Raw genomic sequence first — 26,809 nt, forward strand, 5'->3', positions numbered from 1 at the left:
CAAGTTGCAACATCAGTAAGGCACATCAGTAAGAATTACGCGTAATATGACCGTAGATACTGTACAGGTTCCATCGATTCTGCGAACTCACGCTGATGTCTGTTTCCATATTTTTAATTTATGCCCTATTCTAAATAATCCCCTAAATATTTTTTATACAGCGAACAAGGTTAACAAGTGTTGAAAATAAATGAAAAGCGATAATATTACTTAGTACTGAAGGATTGTGAAAATCAAATTTCAATACCCTGCAAGAGCATGGTCATTTTAGGCCAAATAAAGAATCTGAAGAAGCTTTACTAGGATGGCCAGGTTGCTGAGTGATCTGTCGCCGAACCCAAGAAGCACGGAATATCTTTCTAATCTCTTGAAAAGGCTGGCCATTGATCCACGCTCTGTGACACCAGCAAACGTTTGTCCGCGCCAGAACATCCTCTACGGGGAGCAATCCCTAGTGGCTTTTCCGCACCAATCCTGCCACATCCAAACGCCATCCAATCGAAACGGATTTGAATAATAAATGGAAAAATAATTACTCTTGCCCAGCAGTGCGCTCTCGTTCGGTTATATTTTTTCCCAAATAGAACGCGCGGACTCGCAGCACGGTCCCCGTGACTGCTACAGACCGTTTATATCGAAAAATTGGCTAACCCCCTGGGCCTGGGGGCCTCTAGAAATGCGTCCATTTGTTACTACACTGTCTCACTGGCTCACGGTGGAAACACTGTCATGAGTAGCCCCAGAGCATAGTGATGCTCTAGGGAAAACATGGAGGAGCAAGAATAATCCCTGTCAGAACAACAATCCGTTCGGTGGAGATGGTGCCATTGTAATTTCTCCGGGCCGGAATGCATTCTGAAGGAAACGACAGAGCTAAGAAACTACCTAGACTTTCTCATGTACATTCCACGATGGCGCACGATCCCATTTGTGATTCCTTCGTTTCCAGACGGCCTTCATGCAAACGCTTCCTCACGTCACTTGATGCCCTGGGGCTGTTCGAAGTTCTCTGAATCAGAAGTCACCAGGACCGGTCGGTATCCTGTCCGTTCCTAAGCGCTTCAACGGCCAATGTCGATCACTGCCATCTTTCAAACCATGTAGCTGGATGAATAGATCTACTTTTACTGCAGTGTAGACATTTTATTTCAATTACACGCATCCGACGCACTCAACCTTCAGCTTCTACAGTTCCTCCCCCCCAAAAGGCGCAATAAAGACAAAGAACTCAATCTTAATCGTTTAAACTCAAATCGAGCTGCGCATCCGGTTCTGGGACGAATCGTGATTCAATTGTACGGCCTAGAAGATTAAAAGTGGATCAAAAATCGGTTATAATCCATCAATTCCTCCCTGTTGAAAGCTGAAAGCCGATTCCGTTACCGCCCGTTCGATTTCTCTTCCTTCGAGTCGATTCCTTCCAGATATTTTTCTAGTCTCACGAGACACTAGACTAGACTAGGCTATGGCTGAGCGGTCGACCACAGAATGGAATCTTCATAATCACCGGCAAAAGTTGATTGAGTTTTAATTGTGTCTCACAACGGCCAGCCGGCCAGGTTTCATTACAGCTTAAGGAACGCCAAAAGATAGCCACAGCCACGCCAAGTGGCCAACGTTCTTTCTTCCAGCCGCAACCAAGTGTAACAATAAGCCTTTCAGTAGATTCACTCAGTTTGCTATGATCGGATACAATGGTGGGCTGATGCAATGCTAACCAGATTCTTCCCTCGGGTATATTTATCCTCTTCCAGAGACTATTAAGTGCAGAGTGTAGATGTTATAATTTAATTATCAGCTAGTAGTAGCTAGTACCTGCTCAAGGAATATGAGTTTTGTAGGAGGCGAAGAATGCTGCAGTATACCTTTATTTCGCCAACAATATTGTAGAGCCATCCGTACCCTAATCCGTCCATCCGTCTTCACCATTTGGCCAAAATTCAACTTTATACAAAAAACCCAAAAAGGCATCTCTTTCCGCCCATCCATTTGGGGGAGCTTCTTTCAGATACTGCCGAGAAGTGGCCGACTGTCACTCTAATCTGTGCGCCAATTGGAAGTACGTACCGTGTCTGCTTGTGGCTTTCATACTGCAAACTGCATCACTTCGCAAATGAACAGCACGGAAGAGCACGAGTCCGATCGCTCACCTGCCTGGAATGCCTGTGCGTGAAGGTAAAAATGAAATTGCCGCTGCTAAAGCAATTGTGCTGGAGAGGCGAGTAAAAAACGCAATTTGTACCATCTCATCCTGGCCGTCTGCTTATTGAGTTCGCTGCCAGAGATGGGCGCACGGTGACGATGTTGACACGCTCTTCCGATGCTCCCGTAACGTGTCGTGCAGAAAACTACTTCTGGTAATTTCATTTGCCACACTACCCGTGGCACGGCCCGGTACTCTCTCTGACGAGCTCAGCATCGGCAATTATGTGGTTGCCGGCGGATAGGGATACACCAGCGTCACCTTGGCGCCGGGCGCGACTAATTGATATTGCATTTCATAACTGAATTCGTTGCGATACCGTAAGTGATTTACCTTGCTCCGGCCTTGCGAACGCACCAGCCGGCAGAACTCAGTAGCTGCCCCGGTAGCGTATGACTTTGATTTTAATCCGACATGCACGCTTGGCGGCGTCCGATGTTCCATGCTTCCGAACATCGAGTTCCCGGTTGCTGTCGACACTCGGCCACAACTGCTGACTGCTGCAGAGCATTAAACCAGAGACCATCTGTAGAGTGTTTCTGTGTGCCGAGCGGCCGAGCGACCGGTATCCGGTTTCCAATCAAACGCAATCCGAGTTCGTGCTGGCCGAGTCCCGAGCAAGACGGATCCCAGTTTTTTGCCCGTAACAGGATGAGAGACGAAAGGCGGTGCCGTGCGGTTCCTCCCGGTGAGAAGGACCCGGGCGGCAGGAACACACCATCGAACGGCGATGCGGCGTGCGAAAATGGCAGCAAATCGATGATGATTGATCCGATTTCTTAGATTAACTTTTACTCGCACCTCGGTACCGAGTGACGTGTGCGGACGACACTTGAGACGGAATGTGCCTCCGAGACGGACCTGCACTCCACCGGCAGACTTTTGTATGTTTACAGAAGTGTGCTCCTGGCCACACGCTCCTTGGTCCTCCGTGAGCGTAAAGTTGTGCCAACGTGTGTTGACATGGACATCTGAGGAGGTGGCGAGAAGCCGATTACAGATCGGTACCGTTTCGAATCGGTACCGTTCGCGGTGTCTAACACATGGGCTGAAAAGTCCCGAGCACAGATGGGAAAACGTGGCTTTTTTGTTCAAAGTTTGATTCATTGATCAACGTAAGGTCCTTCAAGAGCCACACGATTATTCCAGCGCCGCGCAAACATTTCAGTACCGATCTTTTGTAGAACGACCTTTATCTTTATCCTCTAAGCTAGGGAATAGCCAGTAGTCGCCGGTAGTGCATGTGCATGTGGGAGCAATTCGAAGTTCAATTCACGTAATTGTTTTTCCTTTGCCATTTCACCTTCAAACGCTCCAATAATGCCATGTAATATTAAATGTTGATATTATTTCCCATCTCGAAATACTTGATTAATAATACACCACGCACATCCCAAAATACCGAGGCCATCCCAATCGCTCCAGCCGATTGTTGTGCTTCGGACGGCGCTTTGGACGAGATTCACCAGTTACTCTCCACTCAGATGACTAGCGCCCGCCCGTTCTTTTGATATCTCTACAATGTCAGGTAACTTCTTCACTTTTCGATCTTTCAACACGATTTTGTGGATTTTTAATTCACTTGAACGATAGTTTTTCCCATCACATTGAGCAAAGTTTACAAGGCGAACAGGAGCGACGAAGGCGAAGATCCGTCAACTCTCTTGTGGAGAGCTTACTTCTCGGACCGTGCGGGTTGAACGTGGGAACGCAGTTTTCACCGGAGAGACCGGAGATTAGTGCGCCCCTCGAAGTCCGGAGGTCCTCCCGCCGAACTGGTTACTCTTCCTTGATCCGGATCTGCCCCGAAATACTTACCGCAGCCGGCGAAAGGATTATCCTTCCCCGGCTTTGGGTTTGGCTTCCCTGCCACGCGTTCCACGGTTCGACGCAAAAGTTCGACGACGCCAGCGGGGTTTGCGAAGAGATTATAAAACATTTATTGCTAAGTAACGCTACACACACACACACGCACACATACACATACATACGCACGGACAGTTTCCGTCGTGCTACACATCTGCCACGCCGTGGCGGCCAGGAAGTATCAAAACGCGCGCCCTAGCCTCGTCCGGAGCAACTGGAGCTGGCCGGAGCTGGCTGGAGAAGGGGCGCTAGAGCGGCTCGCTGCTGGCCAGCCGGGACGCGGCCGTGTGCTGCTAGCTGGCCGGCTGCCAGGAGCGCGCCTTGAGGCCGTAGCGGCACAGCAGCACCTTCCGGAACGCGTCCCGGAACGCCTTGTTGAAGATGGTGTAGAAGATCGGGTTGACGAGGCTGCTGGCGTAGCCGAGCCAGGTGACGAACTCGAACACCCACTGGTCGATGTTGGCCTCGCAGTCGGCGCACACGCTCGGCAGCAGGTTGAGCACGAAGAACGGGGCCCACAGGACGACGAACGTGAAGAACACCACGCCCAGCACCTTGGTCGCCTTCTGCTCCAGCCGGATGATGCGTCCGTGGCGCGACGAGTTGCGTGAGATCATGCTGGAGTTGCGCGAGTGGTGCGCCCGCACCACCGGCGTCCCCCCGGTCACCGGGCCGCCTCCACCCCCGAGGGTCCCCGTCTGGTGCTGGATCAGGCAGGGCGAGGAACTGTTCTTCTTGGGCGGCCCACAGCGCAACGGGCCGCTGGCCGCGTCCGTGCCGCCATTGCTGACGCCGCCGCCACCGGGCTGGGTGGACGAGTGACGCAGGTTGATGGAGCGCCGCAGCGAGACGCTCGACTTCGTCGGGGTCAGCAGCAGCGAGGTGCGGGCGCCGCCGAAGCTGGAACCGCGCCGCTGGTGACGTCGCTGGTCCCAGGTCACCACCGACATGCCCTTCGCCGCGCTGCCGCCACTACACTTCCGGCTGGGCGAGACCAGGGCCGAGGCCGGCAGCGTCGACAGGCTGCTGGAGATGGAGCGCGACGCCGTCTGCGACGCGACGTTCGAGCCGGACGAGATGGAGATGGTGCTGTAGACGAGGCTGTCGCCGGCCGCGGCCGACGCGACCCCCGCCGCGCTGTAGTCGGACGTCGTTTTGACGATTTTAATTTCCGCCGGCCGCAGGTACTGCTGCCGGTTGGTGGCGCCCTCGCCGAAGAACGGGCACTTGCAGGGCGGCGGCAACCGGAGGCCGGTGGTGGCCGGCGCACCCTCGCTGTCCCCGCTGTCCGCGTTGTCGTCCGCCGGTCGGCCACCACGCATCCCCGCCGTCAGCAGCTCCTGCACGAACCGCTCGTCCACCTCGATTTCGTCCGCTTCCGGGGGCGGTATGGCGTGCGGGAGGCTCTTGAAGCGCTTCCGGGCCAGCCGTCCCGGCGGCGGCGGTGTGCCCGAGTTCCGCCGCCGGAGCCAGGCCGACGTCGAGCTGCGCCGCTTCTTCGCCATCGTCCGCGGTGACCCGGGTGAACTTTCCTCCGGCGAACCCTTGCGGGGTGCTGCTTTCTTCCTGCCGGAAAGAAAAGGACAAAAACGGGGGTGGGGTGAGGGGGGCAACCCCAAGTGTTGTGGAGCGTCGTTCCAGCTCCAGGGCCGGAAGTTCGTGGCACGAAACAATCGGAGGCATGTGGGGGGTGGTCGCTAATCGCGCTGCTAGTGACGGCTGACAAATGGCTCCCCGGTGGGGGCTGCTAATTACCGCGAGTTGGTCGGGGAAGTGTGGTGGGGGAAGGGGTGGCGGGTTACACGATGTGTCACGCACGGTGCGATAAGCCAACCGGTCGCTTACAAGTAGCTAATGAGATCGTCCGTTGGGTGCTTCCGCAAAGGAGTGTGGTGGAATTTCACACATCAAACCGATTGGCAGAACTACCCAGAAACCCTTTTCATATTAAAGAATCTGACAATCCATCCTACCCATGTTGGGAACGGTACGGAAACACTGCCTTGTTTTGTTATCAGGCAAGGGATTTCATATGAAAAAAATGGTTGAAACCTATCTTTGGCCATGTCGAATTTGGTGCTTGTAAGCAACGATTTGCGGACATCATTGCTTTTGTGCTGACTGCTGAAGAGAACTGCTACAGAATCGCATCAAATGCTTGTCGAAGCTCACGGTGCTCATGCTCTTGGAAGATCGCAGCGCTTTGAGTGGTTTTAAAAAATTGAACCTGACCGATTTAGGCTTAAAAAACGAAGAGCGTCGGAAGACTTCAAAAAAGGTCGAGAAGATAGCACTACAGGAACTTTTGGGCGAAAATGACACGCAAACGCAACAACAATTCGTTGATCAGTCAAATACATCCTAAAACGCCACACCCGTACGTTTGAAGAGAAAAGCTGGGAAAGATCCGGCAGATTAGGAAAATTGTACTATCAACTTCGAATGCAAAACCAGATCGATTAGGCAACAGGACAATGAACTGTTACCAGAAAGGTGTGGTATACAACAAGCACCTAAGACCTGGTGAAACCGTTTATACAGATCGCTACTGTCAACAAATGATCAATTTGAACCATGCATTGATTTAAAAACGACCAAAATGCCGTGTCTTTTGGTCCGCCATGGAGGCGCCAGGTAGGGCTCAATGACCACTGAACCTGTCGTCTCTGTGACCCCCAAAGCAAAACCAGTTCAGGATACAATCAAATCACTTGGCTGGGAGCTGCCATTCCTTCCCGCTGTATTCGCCAGACTTGGTTCTTTCCGAATATCATTCGTTTTTAGCGATGGGACACGTATGTCATTGGCTCAGTAGCGCTTCGTTTCCTACGAGGAAGTCGAAATTGGATGACTAATTAGTTTACTAATAACAGTCGAAGAATTCTTTCGTTTGGGAATCCACGGCCTAACAGAGAGATAGGAGAAATGTATATCTAGCGATGGCACATACTTTGAATAACAATGAATTTTTCATTTCAAAGTAATAAACATTTGATTTCTTAGAGAAAAATCTATTTTCAAGGTACCTGGTAAACATTCTCTCAATGCAACGATGCGCCGCTCGGTCCAACAAAAACATCACGTTGGAGATTAAACAAAACATAACCAGCTAAGCATAAACTCGTCTCAATTCGTACAGTCGTCTGAAATGCAAACTCATATCGAACATAAAGAATTACTACACGTTTACCGATCAACGAACGTGGTCGCCTTAAATTATCTTCGCTCCGTTACCCGAACAATATTCGAATCCGAAAAATTAAGTCGCGTTCGGCCATGTTCGTCAAACGGCGCGGTAGGTTAGCTACCAATACTGACCGGACTGTTACGTCAGCCAATTTTGCTAAGTAACGTGGGGTCCTTCCGGTGACTCAAAATTTCATCAGAAGCCCACCTGCTTCCGATATTTAGCAGATCTGGGCACTGTGGTCTGGGTGTATTCCAAAACATCCGTCTCGCCCTCTTCGAGGCACTGTGTATGGGTGCATTATCCTGTGCGTAGGGTGAAGGCGTTTTTCCTCACGAATGATTGCTTCTTTCATCAAGCTATGGTGGGGTTTCGGGCCAGCACGGCCCGGAAAGGTCACACAGTTCCTGCCAGTTCCTTGCGAGAACCGCATCCCACGATCAGAGCGCCTTTTGTTGTTCACTGCTGAGCGTAGGCTTGCCAAAGGTTTTAGGAGAATTGTTCACCTCTTTATGGCCGTAATTGAGCCCCGCCGACGACTCGATCAGTCCTGAGCCCTTTTTCTCAGAATGACGCAGGTTGCTAACACATGTTGGGGTGATACAATGCGATACTTTATTTGTACATTCGGCCTTTCTTGGGCGGCCAGGTGGCCAGACTTGCCGAGGCGTTGCCGAAGTTTACGTCGTAGGATATTCACGGAAGCGACGAGAAGTCTATTTGAAGATTAAAGTTGATTTTTTTTTTCAACTAATAGACGGGACGAGAATAGCCCGTTATTTTGGGCATCAACCACAAAGTGAAGAAGAAGTTCCTACTCTTATGTAGCAATCGAGCGACATGAAGAAACATTCGTCTGCCCCAAATGGCTGTGGTAGCATACAAAATTAAATCAAAATAATATTTGAAAGAAGTAGTTTTGCTCTTTGAACCTTAAACTACCATTCAACAGCATGTCCTGAGCGAATATGCCTCGAGATGTGAATTCTCGCCCAGGATTGGCCGGGTAATGGTAAATGCGAACTCGCGCTGGAAACTGCAATCGTTTATGGTAAAAATGCACGCCAATCGGAATACATGGAAAGCTATGGTAAACTGAAAAGTTTTCTTCTCCCAATTCGGCCAACCTGGTTTATGTGAACGATGGCGTTGATAGATTGAAATAGTCTTCAGGATTAGAACCCGATTCCCCGATAGGCAACGATGCCTTTCGTATAGAATTCGATTTTAATACAAATTCTTGAAAGTTTGCTTACTGGATTTGTGGTAATATGAGCCATCGTGGTAAAAGAGACCACTCGTCTGATCGACTCAGCCGTTGAAATACAATAACCGGACACAACTATTGCTCCCAGAGAGTTGTTTATTGCAAAGTATTAATGTTTTTTTCTGCATTGCAAGTGTGGTAGTGATCAAACTAAACAGAATCCACAGGTTTTTACTGAGACCTTCAGAAGAAATCGAGATCTTCACCCTAAAGCAGGAAAACCCAATGACAAGAAGCCTCGGAAATCGGAAAATAAACCGCTGGCATAGCCTAAGGCCCTACTAAAGATGAGGTGATGTCTACTGCAGCTGGCATTGAAAGTTTTTCTGTAAGGGATTCATGCCTAACGCACCACATCCCTGACCTAACGCCGGTTGGTGCCAATACTGGGGCTGATTAATTTACACTAACACGCCCTAAGACCTCCGCAGGAGCAGCATTACTGAAAGACAAAACCTCAAAAGTCTCGGGTCAAAGGCCAAGCCGGTCACATCGAGTTCGCCGTTCCGCGGTTACTACTCTGATGACATCATCACCTACGGGCTTCCAGCGCCGCGAGCCGGGAGTCGGAGCAACCCAACGGAGCCAACGGGGACCATCAAAGGCGAATCGAATTTGTTGTAAATACGATAAGTGTAATACGATTCGTTATCGCGGTGGTCCCGCCATGCCACTCCGGCGTGCGACGTGTCACGTGTGACGGTTGGATGGTGACAAATCGACGGCAGGGTGGCCCACATGCGTGTGCGCGAGTTTATCACATTTCGCGTGAGTGCCGTGATGAGTTTATCGCATTCGCTGGGTGTGCACGGTACGTGTGTCCCTCCTTTATTACTACCTGACGCACATCAAACCGACGCCATTTCTCGGTTCCCGTTCCCGTTTCTGCAAAATTAATTTGCTTACACTGCTTAAACCGCAGTTACGAATGTTTCGCCACCGGAAGAGCCCCTTCCGGCAATACGAATCGGAATTATTGTTCCCCCTCTCCCTGGCCGTTGTTTTCTCCTGTTCCGTACGAAAACCCATCAAACGGCAGGATTACGAGTTGCTCCGCCGTTCAAAACCGAGGTACGCGCTGTTGGTTGGCGTTCGCAATTTAATTGTTGGCCGGATTTTCCACCGGCAGCCAGCGAACGAAGCGGTGTGGTGTGGCGCGGTTTTCATAACGCTTCCGTTATTACTGTCACCCGATTCCCACGGCTAAGGGTCCTTCGGATGCTCGCGGTGTCCTTCGTAAGATCGGACTCCCCGGGAAACTGGGCGAAGGCAGCAAAAACCGAAGGCTCTTCGGGTTCGCCGACAACGCCAGTAACTCGATATCATCAGTCAGCCGTCACCTCTCTCCTCTCCTTTCCCCCCTGTCCACCACCCAAAAAAAATGGCCACGATAAGAGCCGACCGGAGGCACTAGTGTGGTAGGAACCGCAAAAGAGCAAAGTTCGCGTAAACCACAAAAATAATACGCTGTTTTTTGCACATCGAACGGTGCGCGTCCTGCAGCAGCGCAAACAGCGGAACCGGACCCCACCAACGGTGGGGGCAGGGCCGTCCTCCCCTCCCGTCACCATTAGCGGCTATGGCCGATTATGTGCACATAAGCTTAGCGCACACTACACACGAGTGGCGAACAGCAGCGTCTCGAGACACACGGGGAAGCCGAGGACACCGAGTGTCCTTGGCCGTGTTGACATCGGTTCCCGGGCACACTCCGGCGTCCCATTCATCCCGGACGCGGAACCTCGATCGCTCCGGGCTAATTTGATATGTTGCCTTTCCTCGTGCTCGTCCTTCGCCCGTGCCTGGTCCGTCCAGTCAGCAGTGGTGTTGTGGCAGGCTCAGGCAACGGGACGCTCCCCGAAAATCCAACCACATCACCCCCCGGGCCGATGGGTGATTGATTTATGTTACGCTCGCAGACGGGCCCTCCCCCATTCGGTTGCGAAATATAGTTTATTGATTCGTCCTTTTTTCATCCTTCCATTAACCGGACCGGTTCCATCACCCGGTCGGCCGGTGAGGGGTCGGTAACGCAAACACTGGACCTTAATTTTAGACGCCCGTCGATCCCGTTCAATTAGACCGAGCAAATATGCTTTCGGATGATGCATGTAAAAATCATCGTTCACCCTTTCGTGTTGGCGCCGCGGGGCTCTGGGGCACGCAGGGCGTCAACGGCGATCGTCAGACTCATTCATCAATGAAGTTAAGTTGGGTAAGCACCATCAAAGAGGCAAGGCCAGAATGGAATCGATTGCAAAGAGAATGAAACAAAACTGGAAACGGATGTAAAGTCCCGAAGCCCCGAACTCCGAATTTCTAACGATCGTCTGTCCGGCCCCGGTGATTGATTTACGGAGTGTTAACCTTCTTCACCGAGCGAGTCGAAGTTTGATGCCGTTTCGTTCGACCGGGCGTACTACGTGACACTATTCGTGTGCATTCGGTCGGAAAGTCCAACGGAACACTTAGGTTCTTCCGACCGTTTCGTCGTCATCGCAGTTTGTCTTACTTTTTTACGTCGTGTCTGGGAGTCGAGGAGTGCCCAACGCTTCGAGCTGAGGCCGTAAAGTATCAGCAGTGATAACTTATTGTCCAGTTTTACATCATTTAAAAAAGCCTTAAAGAAGAGGCCACATAAATCCGAGAAGTAAATGCATTAGGAAAGGGTGATGAATTCGACGAGATGTTCGTCCTGGACGATGAAAAGTGGGTTAAATGGGAGGATCTTCTTTAGGTGGTTGATTCTTAACGTTTAACCTGAGCTTGCTTTCAGATTCTTCCATGACCCAGTTGACTTATTCCTGCTCAGAACACATCGTGAGTGATTGGAAACTAGACTCAGATTTTAACAACAATTAACAACAAATTCCACCTGAACGATGAAAATCTTGGTTGAAGCGTTTTATTCTATGTACTTTGTTCCGTGGACATCTGCCATGTTTCCGTAGTGCAAGTGGTCTACAAAAGTTTCGAGTTTTCGAGTTCGAGAGTTTTGAGTTTCGTAGGATTTTTTGGGATTAGAAAAAAAGTCAACGTACAAAGCAGCATCCGACAATTACTTGAAAAAGTATTTCTTCTATCGACCACCGAAAGCTAACGCTAATGGAATTAATAATTTTTCCACAAAATCACGGAAGGCAACAGGATAACAATAGTAGAACCGACGCATTGTTTGCAGAAGCAGCACGAAAAAAGTGAGATTGCGAAAACGATTAAAATAAACGCGGAAACTTTTGCCCTGACCAGTATTTATGAAAGCGCATTCAGCGCCAAAGGACTGTCCATTGAAGGGACCCCACAATCTTGTGTTTGATCTGATAACAAAAAAAAGAAGCACCGGCACATTCGGTTACTATCGTCGGTCAGAGGAAGATAATAAACAGGGCCAAAGTGAAAGCAAATCCATGTCAAAGAAGTGGCAACAAACTTTGGGAGCCTCAAAACTTGGTCCGAGCGCTTTCAGCAGAACATTGAAGCGATTAGAACAACTTTATGCAGTATGGTAAAAATTGTAAGCAACTGCCAAGCGGACAGTTGTCCACTCTAGTCGTTGCTTTAAAACGTTAGTCGAATTGGGAAACATTTTAAAAATTAGGTATTCGTCAAAAGCCACCAAGCAAACATCAAATGCCCAAAAGTAGTGGCACCCCAAAGTAATCATGCAGTCATGCTGCCTAAGTTGGGTTGGGTCAAATTATTTCCAACCATCCATTCAACATCCAGTGCCACCACATCGCTCCGATTTCGACAAATCTCGCAAAATCCTCTTCAAAACCTTCCATCTGGTTGGCGGTTGGCATCATTTTATTTGCTCGTCTAACTCTCGTTTAACAGACTTCGCCGCGGAACTTTGTTTGCGCTCATTAAACTCATGTTGGGTCTGGCACTGCGAAGAGCTCTAATTAGCTTTCCTCGCTTAACTGTAACCGCTCGCGATGACATAACACAAATAGTTGCCGTGCATCAAGAGCAGAAAGGACGGTCGGTACTCGGTGAATTCACTTCCACTTCCGAAGCCGCCATTGTGCAGTACAAAAATAAAACCGAACCCAACCCAACAACCCGAGGAAGTGAATCGCCAAAGTTCGCTCCAGAGTCATCGGGGCTTCGAGTTCGAATGGACGATAGGTAGGTAGGAGGGCGGGTAGGTAGCGGTGCAACGGTGCATAGAAGCCGGAACAACGCAGCACGGTGCGCTGCTGCAATCTTCAAACTTGTTCACTTACCTAAACGAGCCCGTCGGTGGGCAGGTTGACACCGGCCGTGGGGGTTCGCTTATCGCGCGGTTACCATCGCCGTGCTGTGCCACCGACTCCAGGCCCTGGGAAAGTTTCAGCATCTCTTCGCCGAACCGCTGCATGGCAGTCATGGTAATGGAGCTCGGCTCGGGTATGCTGTAAAGTTGGGAAAAGTGTGTTGTCGGTCCTCGTGCATGCTACGGCATCTTCTTGGGGCAGGATGTACCGATACGAAAGGAAACCGTACATCGTAACCAAGTTTACCAAAGTTGGCCGAAAGGGCCCCGACCGGCGTGCACTCACCTCGACTCGAGCAACCACAGGTCGTGATTGTCCAACGTGGACAACTCCGTGTCGGTCGATGCCGCCGAGTGCGCGTGCTGGTTCGGTCCCGACGGCAGGCTCAGCTTGATGATTCGCTTCCAGGTGTTCCGCCGATCGAAGGCAGGGGCCTGCCCTAGCCATCCGCTGGACCAGCCGCCGCCACTGCCGACACCGCCCAGGTTTTCACTCTGCTGGGCCAGCAGGCGCACGGTCAGCGTGTAGGTGATCAGCATCACGCAGAGCGGTATGTAGAAGCAGACGATGGACCCGACCAGCTTGTACACCGGATCCGGAATCTGGCACGTCCCGTTCACGAGCACCGACGCGTGGTTCTGCCGAGAGGGGAATGATAGAATCGAGGAGGACATCAGACTGCTGACGGGGCAGCCGTCACTCACCTTCGAGTACATCAGACTGAGGGGCAGGCTCATCGCGATCGATAGCAGCCACACGAAGCTGATCTTCAGGACGACCCGGCGCCGGGTTTTGTTGCGACCAAACTTCATCGGGTAGCGCAGCGAAAGGTAGCGATCGACGGATATGGTGCACAGGTGCATGATGCTGGCAGTACAGAACAGCACGTCCAGGCAGATCCACACCAGACAGTACTCCGACTGCAACGGGAAGTGGCCTACGGAAACGGAAACACACGCGTGTAGAAATTACATGGCAGTTGATGTAGTAAAAAGTAGTAGAAAGTATTCCGTAATCCATGCAATGGAGGAATTTCGACCAATTCGGTGGCATTATTTAATAGGGCGATGCATCTAGTGTTTGGATTTTCAACTACCTGATTACTTCACTTTTATAACGTCAAACTTCATTCTGGTAATTTTAAACATTTTAGGCAAAGCATTGCATTTTGTAAACCTTTCGAAGGAGCAGCCGCCGGAGCAATTTGGAGAAGTTGAACACTTGGACGACATTTGGTTTCAACAGGACGGCGCTACGTGCCATACGATTCACGAGTATTGCGACTCACGAGTTTCACAAATGACTACATCGAAGATAAAATGTTTGCCATATTTTACATCACCTAGCCCGACTACATCAGGAACGAACGGAGTGGAAAATACGGTTCCAATAATCCAGGAACTAAAACAAAAAAAAAACAATTCGGAACTATTTAAACCAGAACCATAGAAAACGTTCACCGTTATTCAAAAATAATCCACCTCCTTGTTGAGTTCGCAAAGTTTAACCAGGATTTTGTTTGTTCCTTCCCATCGGAAATTGGAAAACAGCTAGGAAGTGGGACGAGCTGGCAGGTTCCCATTTCCGCTCAGCATCCAAGGTCAGCCCGTAGACGCCGTTCCGCCGTTCCGGGTGCAGGAAATTCGCGGATGATTAAATGCGCTTCGTAGCCGCCTTGGCGATACTACTGGACCCGTGACATTCACCAGTTAGGCCAATGTAACGGGGCTCCAGGGCGTTGGATTCGCATCGCTGACACCCTTTTCTCGGCAAAGTGAGCGGCTTTGATCCTTCGACGATTGATTTGGCAAGATGGTAATTAATTAGTCCTCGCCAGGGTACGTTTTGTCGGCTAAACGCCGAAAAGGGGGCCCTGCCCCGCCTTACGACAGCCATTTATGGCGTTGAAAACCAATTAAACGCCTACCCTTTTGACACCCCTATTTACGCCATTTGGGTGGTGACGGTTGGCGGTTGGTACTCGCAATCCGGTATGTGTTCCGCCAAACTTAACAGCCCGGTATTGGATTTCGATTTCGCTGCGTCGATGTCAAAAGTGCCAACTTTGGGCACATCCAATCGATTCCTTGTGTTTCTTGTGCCTTCGATTTACTTTCCAGGTCACAAACCGGAGCGACGGCCGCACATGTGTTCACCATTGGCAACGTCAGCGAATCGCTTTAATTAAAGCGGATTTTATGGCCCTACTCGGGCCGCCGCCGTGAGCTTCAATCGAAGGACCTTCATTGTATTTTCGCCTGGCGATAAAGTGCGCCTACATCCGGGGGCCGGCTTATCCGCCACTTCAATCGCCGTTGCACGGCCGTGCTGGCCGAGCTTAAACACAAACACTCTGTACTGTGGCGGCGGGCCCATAACTCATTGAAACGCATATTTACTGCATGTAATGGCACTTCACTATCACCGTAGATCGGTCGATGTGTTATCGATGCCTACTATAGTCGATATATCCTCCAGTGTAGGAACCACCCGGACCAGCCGTAAGCTTTTCAAAGCAAATCGCGCGTAAAAGGCTACGCTTCACCACGCTTTCGTATAATATTTGGTCAGACAGGACTTCAGTGAAACGATTTCAATTACATTACCTAGTTGCATGGATTGAATGAACCAGTGATACACCAGTGCTGAGCCAAAGCTTTTTTGGTTCAACAATAGAAGAAAGAAACTTCGATTACGTTAAGCAGTTTAACCAATTACTTAAATGAAGTAATTGGCAGTAAACTGAAGAGCTTTTTGTTGGAAAAGAGAGTAAGGGTTTAATACAACAGGCGAATAAGCATCACGTCAAGCAGATACTGTCCTCTGGGACTTACACTCTAAAGTAACACTGTAACTTTAATTGCCATCGCAGCAGTTACAACGAAAACTGGTTCAAAATCAACACGACAGCACTAAATTCATTACTGCTTTCGATTGGCTCTTCATTACACGGATGGCGAGCGCTGCCCGTCCGCCCATCGCATGTAGAAAGGCCACCGAAAGGCAGGATAACCGCGAATCCACCGTTTACCCCGGGATCAAATTCGTGTGCCGTCAGAAAGTTAGGGAAGTGTAATTGGCGAAGCACGCGCCTTTGCTGTTCAGTCTGTAGCTGGAACTTTTTTATTAAACGTAAAACGTTTTAATCATGAGTTATCGTCGCCCATTACCCACGCTGAAGTTTCGCGTACACGTCCTATAATATTTAATGAGTTTGGTCTGCTGTTTTTGTGTGCGATTGACACATTTACAGTAAACTGACTGAAACCCTTACGGTTCACCCCCCCGTTATTGGTTGTGCGGGAGCCACAAAAATCTGCTTTGTTGACATTGCCATACGCATTTTAAAACGGATTGGAAAATGTAAAATGAAAAGTTATCAAACACTGCCACGATCGCTTGATGCGTTAACAAGTCTTAGAAAGTTGACAATTTCAAGCTCGAAGAATGGAAACGTTTATATCAAAGAGTACCTACGAATAACGGCCACTGAATTATATTCAAAAGCACTCAGAAGTGTTATGCAGAAATTGAAGTAAACAATGAACAAACATCCAAAGCCTCAAGATCTTCGTATAATTTAAAAAATATATGAAGCTAAACTATAATGATGAGTAAGATTTCAGCAAGATACAGGATAGAGCTCCTATACAACTGACCGGAAGTACTGCACAAAAACGTTTTCGGGGAATAAAAATAGGTCGTCTAATTTGAGGGCTAGTTGAAGATTGTATTCCGTTTTATGTGGCATGGTGCTAGTTCCATCGAGTACTTTAATGGGCAATCCAACCCAACTCGTACGCATCCGTGATGAATAAATGCTACCCTGTCTATTAGTTATCTGACAATGGCCCAATATATTTAAAACTATCGTACGAGTATTGAGTAAGTGCTTATAGTGTATACACGGTGCTTAACCATATAAAACCTATCAAATAAACCACTCCAATTGGTTCTCTTATGGCCACGACAGAACTTCTGTTTGCAATTTTCAGTTTGCTCGATAGTTTTGATGTTTTCCAACGTTATAAAAATCCCCACAATTTTCACAGTTTCTTATCCACGGCCTTGCTTAGCTTTGATGTAAGTGGCTCGAGATAAACTAACTTTCGAAGGACCTGTTGCTGCGAAGATGCGGAGCCCCTTACTTGCGTAGCGCGGGGCATTCAGGATGGCTCTCCGCTGCGGCCCACTAAATGGCCCACCTGGTGCTTGCCAAGGAAGGCGTCTTGTCGGCGTGATCGATTGAGTGATCAAGGCTCTGCCCCTAGGCTCTGACACCCCGACGACAGCCGAGAGTCAGCCGTCGGCCCATTTTTCACCCGACGCAGCACCACCCGATGGTCGTTGGCGATGATGGCGAAGGTTTACTGTTTCTTGCGCCGCCACCCGCCCGAGACCGGGCCACCCACAACATCATTAATTAAACCTCTGGCAAGCAAAAACAATTGCGCGCATAAATGATTCCAGTAATTTCCGCCCCGAACCCCGCCGGCAGAGCTACCGAAGCGGAGCGTAGCAAACAACCGAACGGAAGGAAGGAAAAATCGCCCCAGGAACGGAAGTGCGTGCAGCGGAAGTGGGCTGCGGTGTGATAGTGTGGGTGTGTTGTTGTTGCTGGCGTTGGTTGCTGGCTTCCGGCATCCGCGGCGCCGTAAGCTAAATCCATTTTTCATCCTTCACATCACCCACCGCGGGAAGGCGCTCGCGAGAGGACCGCAAGGTAGTACGCGATACGCGAACGCCAACCCATAAACCCCGAGTCGAGATTTGCGTGCGTATCTGTCACTCAACGTTTGACAGCGTTTTTGGCTGCCATCAAATGGTCACCCGCCGTCCGGGGGTTCGGTCGACCGCCGAGTGGCCCAGCGAGTCCGCTGAGACTCGCTCGCAGCAGCGCTACAAGTGACAAGTGTACCCGGTTGCCGCTCGAAACCCAAGGGAGAAGCCTTGGCCTGGTTGGTAGAGGACCACCGGCTGATGGTGCTCAATAGACGCGACACACACACGCGCACACACACACCCACCTTCATAGGGAACGGGGTCGCCCGCCCGAGCGTCGTCGATGTGTCATTTGCAAGCTTGTCCATCGCCTGCGAAGACACATGGGAGGTAATCACCGACTACTATTCGAACAGCGATCACCGCTACGTAAGATTCGAAGTGTGTCGCCCGGATGCCAGACACCGAAGACATCGGCAGCAGCAGCAGGCAGACCGTCGACAACCGCTGCAGCGCTTCCCAGAGACAGCTGCAGCGTCCCCTGAACAGCTCATCATGGGCCTCGGCCGTGCCTGCGATGAGGTGATGACACGATCACAAGCGTCTGGTTTCTCTGTGCGACCCAGAGTCTACTGGTGGACTGAAGAGTTGGATCAGCAGCGGCAGGAGTGTGGGGCGGCGCAAGAGCGTTATCTCAGTCTCACGGACCCAGACGAGAGAGCGCGGGCTGCTGCACACCATCTTCAGCTCCGAAGAGCCCTGGCTCGCGGTATCAAAGCCAGTAAAGACAGCAAATTCAACGAGCTGATCAGGGAGGCGGAGGAGAACGTGTTCGGGACGGGATATCGGGTAGTGATGGCTCGCCTGCGGGGAAGTCGCGTCCCCCCCGAAAGGGACAACGCAGTGCTAGAGTGCATCGTCAACGACCTGTTCCCCGAACACCCCCCCTTCCACTGGACGACGGAAGCAACCACCAGTGCTTCACAGCCTCGAACCCGCGAGGTAACCACGGAGGAGGTGGTGGAGATTGCCAGCAATCTCGCCACAAGGAAAGCCCCTGGACTAGATGGAATCGGCAATGCGGCCCTCAAGGTTGCCGTTAAAGAGCACCCGGAGACGTTCAAACGGGTCTTCCAGGAGTGCTTCGATCGCGGGGTCTTTCCGACCCTGTGGAAGGCCCAGCGCATGGCACTCCTACCGAAGCCGGGCAAGCCACCAGGTGATTCGTCGTCGTTCCGTCCTCTGGGAATGATCGACGGAGCAGGAAAGATCCTGGAACGGCTCCTACTGGACCGCCTCAATGAACATCTAGAGGCCTCGGATGCACCCCGCTTGTCAGCGAATCAGTTTGGCTTCCGTCGAGGAAGATCAACCCTCCAGGCTATCCAGAGGGTGGTGGATGCCTGCAAACTGGTACGCTCGCGGAACGTTAGGGATTGTCGGGCAGACCGCTATATCATGGTGGTCTCGCTAGATGTCCGTAATGCATTCAACACCGCTAGCTGGCAGGGAATTGCGGAGGCAACTCGAAGAATGAACGTCCCGGAATCCATCCAGCGGATGCTAGCCAACTGGCTCAGCAATCGACGGCTTATCTATGACACCGATGATGGACCGGTGTCTAGATCGCTTACGGCTGGCGTTCCACAGGGGTCCGTCCTAGGCCCCACCTTGTGGAACATCATGTACAACAGTGTACTGGAGGTACCATTACCGGCAGGTGCCGAAGCCGTAGCGTACGCCGACGACCTGGTACTGTTGGTGCCAGGCACAGACCCAGCAGCAGCGGCAAGGAAAACCGCAGAGGCCATCGAGGCCATTAATAGATGGATGGTCGCCCATCGCCTGTCGCTCGCGCCGGCCAAAACCGAGATAGTCATGGTGACCAGGAAGAGGCATAACATGGCCGGAATTCCGGTCACCGTTGGCGGGCAGACCTTAACCAGCAGCCCAAATATCAAATATCTTGGCGTGCGATTAAGCCACGAACTCTCTTGGATTCCACATGTCAAGGAGGTCGCGAAGAAGGCAACGCTCGTTGGAAATGCCGTTATCCGACTGATGCGCAACCACAGCGGCCCCAAGGGATCCAAGAGACGGCTCATATCGGCGGTAGTGGAGTCGGTGCTCCGATACGCGGCCCCGATATGGCACGAGGTCGTCAGCGTACAGGAGGGACGGCGCCAACTCTGGCGTGCCCAGCGGAACTGTGCGATCAAGACAGCGTTTGCGTTCCGCACGGTGAGCTACAAGTCGGCTGTTGCAATAGCCAACATAGTTCCCATCTGTCGGTTGGTTAGCGAGGACGCACGATGCTACCAACGCCTGCGCAGTTCCGATGAACGCCTGGACCGTAACCGCGTCCGCCAGGAAGAGCGCATGATCACTCTGCGCCACTGGCAGGACGAGAGGGTACGGGATGCCGCCAGAGCAAACGCCACCCGATACGAAAAGTGGTCGTACCGCACCATTCCAGATATCGCGACCTGGCATCAGCGGAAGCATGGGGAGGTGAATTTTCATCTGTGTCAGGTGCTGTCCGGTCACGGATTCTTCCGTGACTACCTGCACTGTATGTCTTTCATAGAGTCCCCGAACTGCACTCAATGCCAGGGCGTCGCCGAGACGGCGGAACACGCGATCTTCGAGTGCCCCAGGTTTGAGGCAATACGTCGCGAATGCCTCACCATGGATGGCACAGTACGAGTCACTCCAGACAATCTCCAGCAGTTCCTCCTCCGCGGACGGGTGGAGTGGAGTCGAATAACGGAGGGAGTGACTCGTATAACATCGAGGCTACAAAGAGAATGGAACGAGGAACGCGCCAACAGGGCAGCCTCGAATCCAGAGACAACTGACGTCGGTGCACAACAGGCCCGATCAACTATACATCGTGCTCGCCTCGATCGCAGGAACGCCGCCCGTCGGCTAGCCACGGCGAACAGGCGCGCGGAGCGCGAGAGGAACGAGTCTTCACCTTCCGAGGCCACGCTGAGGCGGAGAGCCGGGGTTCGCGAGCGAGTGCGCAACTGGCGCGAACGCACCAGAGCCCGGCAACAGCAGCAGCAGCCGCAACAGCAGCTCCCGCAACAGCGGTCGCAGCAGCAACAGCGCTGCCAGCGGCAGCAGCAACAGCACCAGCAACAACAGCAGGAGCGTCCCTCCAGAGCCACCGGATCCGAAGGGGAGGGCGGACACAGCAGCGCACCGCGCCAACATCGAACGGCAGTGGACGCGCGAGCTGAACGAGCCGCTCGCGTAAGTACGCGTCGCAGCGCTCCCCTCCGAGCACGGACGCGACCTGCATCTGAGCCCGGCGTCGGCAGAGAAAGACCATTCAGGCTGCGGGGCGATGGCGGTCGTCGCTGCAGTCTCTACGGCAGCGGAAGCAGCATTAGAATAGATTCTCCAGAAGGAGGAGTGGGTGCGAGTGATGCCTCTGATCGCGACCCACTCAGCAACGACGAAAGGGCGGCCATCACCGAGGCCGTCACATCCGGTCGTTAGAGAATCTAGCCACACGCAGGACGCGCAATTCTGCGCTAGCAGCGTGTGGCAACCGCCAGAAGGCGTGTGGAGGCCGTCTCCATCGGGGGACGGCCGCATAGCGCAGTGAAGGCTTAGAAGCTGACCCAAAGAGGCCCGCGTGTTAACGCCCTGAATGGGCGAAGTTCTACCCCCAGTCATATACCTCGTGGTGAAGTACTGGGGGGACACGAACTGCACACATCTGGGGTTTTAGCCGGTAGAAATCCGGCAGACGGTGCTGCCCGTTTCTTTGGGCTCCTCACTTTGTGAGGAGTCCTTACCGAAGATTTCCCCAGATGTAAAAAAAAAAAAAAAAAAAAAAAAAAGTGTACCCGGTTGCTGCCTCAATTTCCATTGCCGATGTGGCCCTCGACACGACGGACGACGACGACGGGCTAAACCTCTTACTGGCTGGCGCGCCAGGACACAGCATACGGCCCGAGATCAGTGGCACGAACGGCGACAGCATGGAACCGATGCATAAATATTTCATGATTCGAATTTACATAATATTATTCGTAATACCGTCGGGCGGGCTGGGAGCCCGGCTGCGCCGGAGCGCACGACCGGCAAGGTGTGCATAGACTTTAAACAACACACTGAAAATTGCTTAACGATTCCGGCGGCATGCGGCCATCGGATTGGATTGGCGCTCGGAACCCGAAGCGCCACGACAAGGCGTTGAACGAGTCACCCGGAATGCGGGGCACCCGAACGGGAGTCCCGCGAATGTCCTTTTCGGTGGGTTTGGGCAGCTTTTTCCAGGATTATGGAGGGTTCCACTTTTGGGTGCCCCACAATCTCGTGAGCCACAATCGCCCCTTTTTCTTAGCCTTTTTAATTAACCGAGCGACGGTGGCCATTCCCCGGCCGGCCACCGGGCGAATGACCAAAAGCAGATCAAAGTCCTACCGCGGCTGCCCCGTTTCAGGCACAATTCGGCGCAAAGTGACCAAACGAAAAGAGAGAAGAAAAAACCCACATTAACGGTATACCCTTAGGCAAAAAATATACAAAAAAGCGCAACTTTAAAAAAGGGACAACAGACAACAGTGTGCTAAGTGGTTTTCTGGCCAGCCCATCGGGGATGCTTCGGATGTAACTTCGCTGCGCGGTGAAATAGAAGGTCCCCGGCGACAGACGGCCCATTGTAGTGAATTGTTGCGGAAACGGCGTGCCTTCAGAAACGAAGATCAAACTCTGCCAAAGCCCTTAGCCCGCGTAATCGATTAAGTGTTGGAGCGAAAGGTCAGCCTCGGCACGCCTTCGGTGGCCCCTTTTTCGTCCTATGAAAATACATTACGACACACACATACACAGCGGTAAAAAAAAGGTCAACGATAAAAAAAAACACAATTCGCAGCACAACAAAGAACGTTGTCACCAGCGCACAGTGGGGCGAAGGTTGGTCAAAAACCGCAAAGCTGGAGCGTCTGGTTTATAGGCGCGTCAATCCTTGCGTTGAGGAAAATGGAATTCACTAAACTTGTCCATTTTTTTCACTAGAACCTCTAGCCACTGAAGAAACTATAATGTACGAGATGGGACGCTAGACACTGGCAGAAAATTGGGAAATATTAAAAACTTATTCCCCAAGCGATGAGTCTTCAACTGAAACCATACGAAATTTGAACAGCTCATATAATTTAAGCTCCTCCTCGGTGGTTATGTTGGTCACCAGAACTGTTGTATTTGGGGCTCCGAAAACCCACACATTGTGCAAGAGAAGCCAATGCACCCACAACGTAATGATTGCTTGGCGAGGATTTTGGTCTGGCGGCATGATGTTGGCAGATTGTTTCTTCGACGAAATCGAAGCTGAAAACTTGGACGACATTTGGTTTCAATAGGCTACAGATAAAAAGTAATTTTAATAAGTACGACCCGTTCCTTTAGAAAAAAAAACAAGTACACTCAGGAGTATAAGTGTCCTAATTTTATTTATGTTTTTGCACCAGCAATATGAAACACTTTTGACGAGAAACACTTCATAGAGGAGAGCAAAGCAAGAACGACTTCAAAACCGCCTAGTGTGCAACAGGACGGTCCTCTCCGATATTCGCCACTGGTACTCGTGATGTTCTTCAATCAAGAACTTCGACGGGAGTACCTCTCGCTACAAGGCGACGGGCGTAGACGAGTACCGGTTCAGCACTGTGTACTTTCTACTTACTGTTTACAATACATAGTTATTAGATGTGTATGCTGATGTTTTGTACTGTTTTGTTTTGACTTAGCGTACATACCAAGGCTTATGGATACTTACTATACATACTAGGCTTGGTTTTATGGTTTGTATTACACTAGTTTATTCAGCATGGTCTCCTTGAACATCGAAACACTTGTTCCAAGGAGACTCCAATTTATGAATTCCATCCCTGAAGTGAGAATCCGGAAGGGCAGCAAAATACGTGGCATAGCTGCTATGACCTCGTCATTTAATTATAAATGATTTACACGTATGAATTGGTTTAGGACTGGAAACTAAGTTTACACATAACAACCCATAGTTCTACCCTATTAATTGATGGCAAAGAGTCCGTATATACTTGCAACATTCGTTCATAAATTTCCTTTGCTTTTAAACCTTCCAAAAACAAAAATTCAATCACTGCACTATACTTAATTTTTGCCATGTGTTGTTAAACCGCAAAACTTATTGAACACCCCAGTTTATTTACAACAGATTCTAACATTAATATTTACCTTCCCAAATATTAGTAGATACCTGGCTTAACTTAATAAAAATAAACTTACGACCTACCGCAAGGCAAAAGTAAAACTTGCCGCCAAACTTTTGTTTACGAACCATTAGTAGGGAACTTTCCGGCCACTGTGCAGTGGCCGCCCGGCAGATGGGTATTGTGCCGTGCGGCGGTCGGTGAGGTCGGTCGGAAAGTGAACGAAAATAGTGCCGCTTTTAGGAAGGGCGGCACTTTGATGTGTTAATTTCTTTTGACGTTCGCCACACAAATCACCATGAGCGCCGGGAAACGGGCGACTCCGACGCCGCACCCATCGATCCGGTCCGTCGGATGGAAAAGTTTCCCGAAGCATGCACCACTAGCAGTGCCTTATCACTGGACGAAGTCCGTTTCGGATTGTTACTATACCGGTTCTGTATAAGTTTAATCTACAACTATTTGGCTCCTGGGACATCCCCGGGGTGGGGATGGTAAGAACCCGAAGAGCACCGCAACTACTGGTAATGCTGGTTCGGCGCCAATTTCCGGTCCAACCATCGTGGAGAAATGCACCCATTACAGTACCTCGGCACTCCGCTTCCCGCAGCTATCCCCTTCGCCTTCGGCAACATTAGAAGTGCCCGTAATACGGTTCCCGTGTTCTGCAATTAGTCTAATTGCTGCCGGGTTGGCAAATGATAGTGTTTTGCGAAAATTTTCCAACCGAAGCCACCCACAGCCGTGTGTGGGCTCGGCCAAGTTAAGGCCGCACGAACGTCAGCACTTTCCAGCTGCCCAATTCATCACCAGAAGTTTAACAAAATTTTTCGGAAACCCTCGGACTCGCTGCTACACACGTTCGTCCGCTTCCGGTACAAGTCTGCAGCGGGAAAAGTATTGCAAGTCACGACACATCTTCTCGCATGGCCATGGGAGAAAGGTCGGCTCAAGTACGCGTCCCGTCCAAGGCCTTGCCCTCTCAAGCGCTCGCAACTGGGGCGGGGAACAGGAAAGTAACATAATTATTCCACTCCTCAATTCACTGGTGTTCCGAGCACGTAACGGCTCGGAACATCGGCCAGCCCGTTGTACGAACCTCACGTCAGGGGGCCGCGCAACTACCTACAAAGTACAGTAACTCCATTACAAGAAGCTCAAAACTGAACGACACGACTACGACACGTTACAGCACCGAGAGCAGCGCATTCAATTTACCGGAAATACGAAGCACCATACTACCGGAAATACACTGTGTACCGGCGAGCCGTACGTAAATTAATGTCCATAATCTGTAACGAACTTTGACCGACAGTGGAAAGGAAAGTTTTGTGGGCCGGTCCAGCAGGTCACTTGTCCGGACAGTGTGGGCCAGGACCAGGCGACTGTGCATCCTCGAGCCGGCTGGCGGATTGTTCCAAAATAATCCGATTCTTTACCGAATAATCGGCATAATCGATGTTGAGCCGGGGCAGCGAGGTGGAAACAAACGGACCCTCGCTGCCCACCGCGCGAAGTGTGCTAATAGAGTGGAGCCCGTGGAACCGTGGCACCTGGCCGCCCGACTTACCTTTGACCAGCGTCAGGATCCCGAGCGGCATTACCGATAGGGCCACCATCAGGTCGGTGATGGCTAGCGACATCAGAAAGTAGTTGGTCACGTTCTGTAGCCGCCGCTCCCAGACGATGGCAAGGCAGACGAGAATGTTGCCGGCGGCCGTACCGAATACCAGAATAATTGCCAGCAGCGCCCAGTAGTTGTGGAGGGCCAGCCGCTGCTCGCCGTCCCCGTCCGGCTCGTCGCCGATGCTCGAGTCAACACTGCTGCCCTGCCCTGCGCCGATGGTCGGGTCGATGTAGATGGAAATGTTGAACCGCTGCATGTACGGGATGTAGCCGTACGGCGGGTGGTCGGCCCCGGCCCAGGTCGGCCGGCCCAGGCTGAGCGATTCCACCGTGGTGGTCGTGGTGGGCCGGGTCGGCGCCGGCACGGATGCCGCTAGCCGGACCACCTGCCGGGTCGGCTCCATCGAAGACCACAACCACATCTCGACCGGATCATCGTAGAATGGCCGGCCCATCTCCCGGTAGCCGGCACCGGTGGCTCAGCAACACTGTAGCCCCGACGGAACCACCGATCGTTTCGGTCCGTTGGCGATGATGTCGAAGATTGTGGTGGACCACCGGTGCTTCAACCGTGCCGGCGACGACGACGACGACGAAAAGGCCAACTGTTGAGTGCTGCTTGTTCGGCTCACTACCCGGCGACTGGTGGTGGTTGCTGCCGCATCCTGCAAAACCAAGAAACGTGGTGTCAGTACTCAAGCGCACAGGCTGCCAATTATGCGAATAAACAACCGGCTCGTGTCAGCATCGTTTGAAGTTCCACCGTTTCCGAAGCCGATTAGCGACACTGTTTGTGGCTCTCTTCGCAGCTTCGAATTTATTCCCTACGACTTTTCCGAATCAATCGGACACTGGTAGCGCATGGGCCGGACGGTGAAGGATCGGAACATTAACTCGGAAAAACCAGTTCAGATTCTGGTTTAGACTAGTATATATAGCAAAACAACAATTTATCACTTATTATCTATACGACAATGTATGACAGAGACTTGCAAAAATATATGTACTGTTCTAGGCTGTTCAATTAGTTTCTTAGCTTCGATAACAGAGAGCGCAGCTACGAGCCTGATTTTTGTTTTGTTACGTTGGTACACTCTTCAATTGAGCGTATGTAAGGTTTCGTGCGAATCGGTCACTTAATTTTTTTTGACAAGCCATTTAGTATCGACATGTTACAGTATTTTTTTACAGCTTTTTTGACGTCATCATTTGATGAAAAGCGCTTTTCACGCATGATTTTTTCGATCTGAAAAACGATGTAGGTCACCAAGGGCCAAATCTGGTGACTAGGGTGGTTACTCTAATAACTGGGGTGCTACATCAGGCGTAACGTAATGATTTTGACATTAACGATTAATGCCAAACTGCTGTGGCGCTGTCAAAAAGTTTACGGCTCGCGCGAGGCGTAAACGCCGAGAGTAAATACTTTTTGCATACGCATGCTTACAAACAGAGGATAGTTTAAGTTCT

The 26,809-nt window shown here is 51.1% G+C and overlaps 1 protein-coding gene across 1 annotated transcript; it reads right to left on the reverse strand.

The window, feature by feature from the left end:
* Positions 1–4,362: 4,362 nt before the first annotated feature.
* LOC131209838 (muscarinic acetylcholine receptor DM1) lies at positions 4,363–25,794 on the reverse strand. Its single transcript, XM_058202983.1, has 7 exons — positions 25,284–25,794; positions 13,487–13,719; positions 13,068–13,420; positions 12,817–12,920; positions 12,707–12,722; positions 9,464–9,508; positions 4,363–5,635 (listed from the first exon to the last, which is right to left on the reverse strand). The coding sequence occupies exons 1-7, from the start codon at positions 25,792–25,794 to the stop codon at positions 4,363–4,365; spliced, it is 2,535 nt and encodes an 844-aa protein (XP_058058966.1).
* Positions 25,795–26,809: the final 1,015 nt, after the last annotated feature.

The sequence above is a fragment of the Anopheles bellator genome, chromosome 2 (assembly GCF_943735745.2).
Source record: "Anopheles bellator chromosome 2, idAnoBellAS_SP24_06.2, whole genome shotgun sequence".
In the NCBI taxonomy this organism is placed as follows: Eukaryota; Metazoa; Arthropoda; class Insecta; order Diptera; family Culicidae; genus Anopheles; species Anopheles bellator.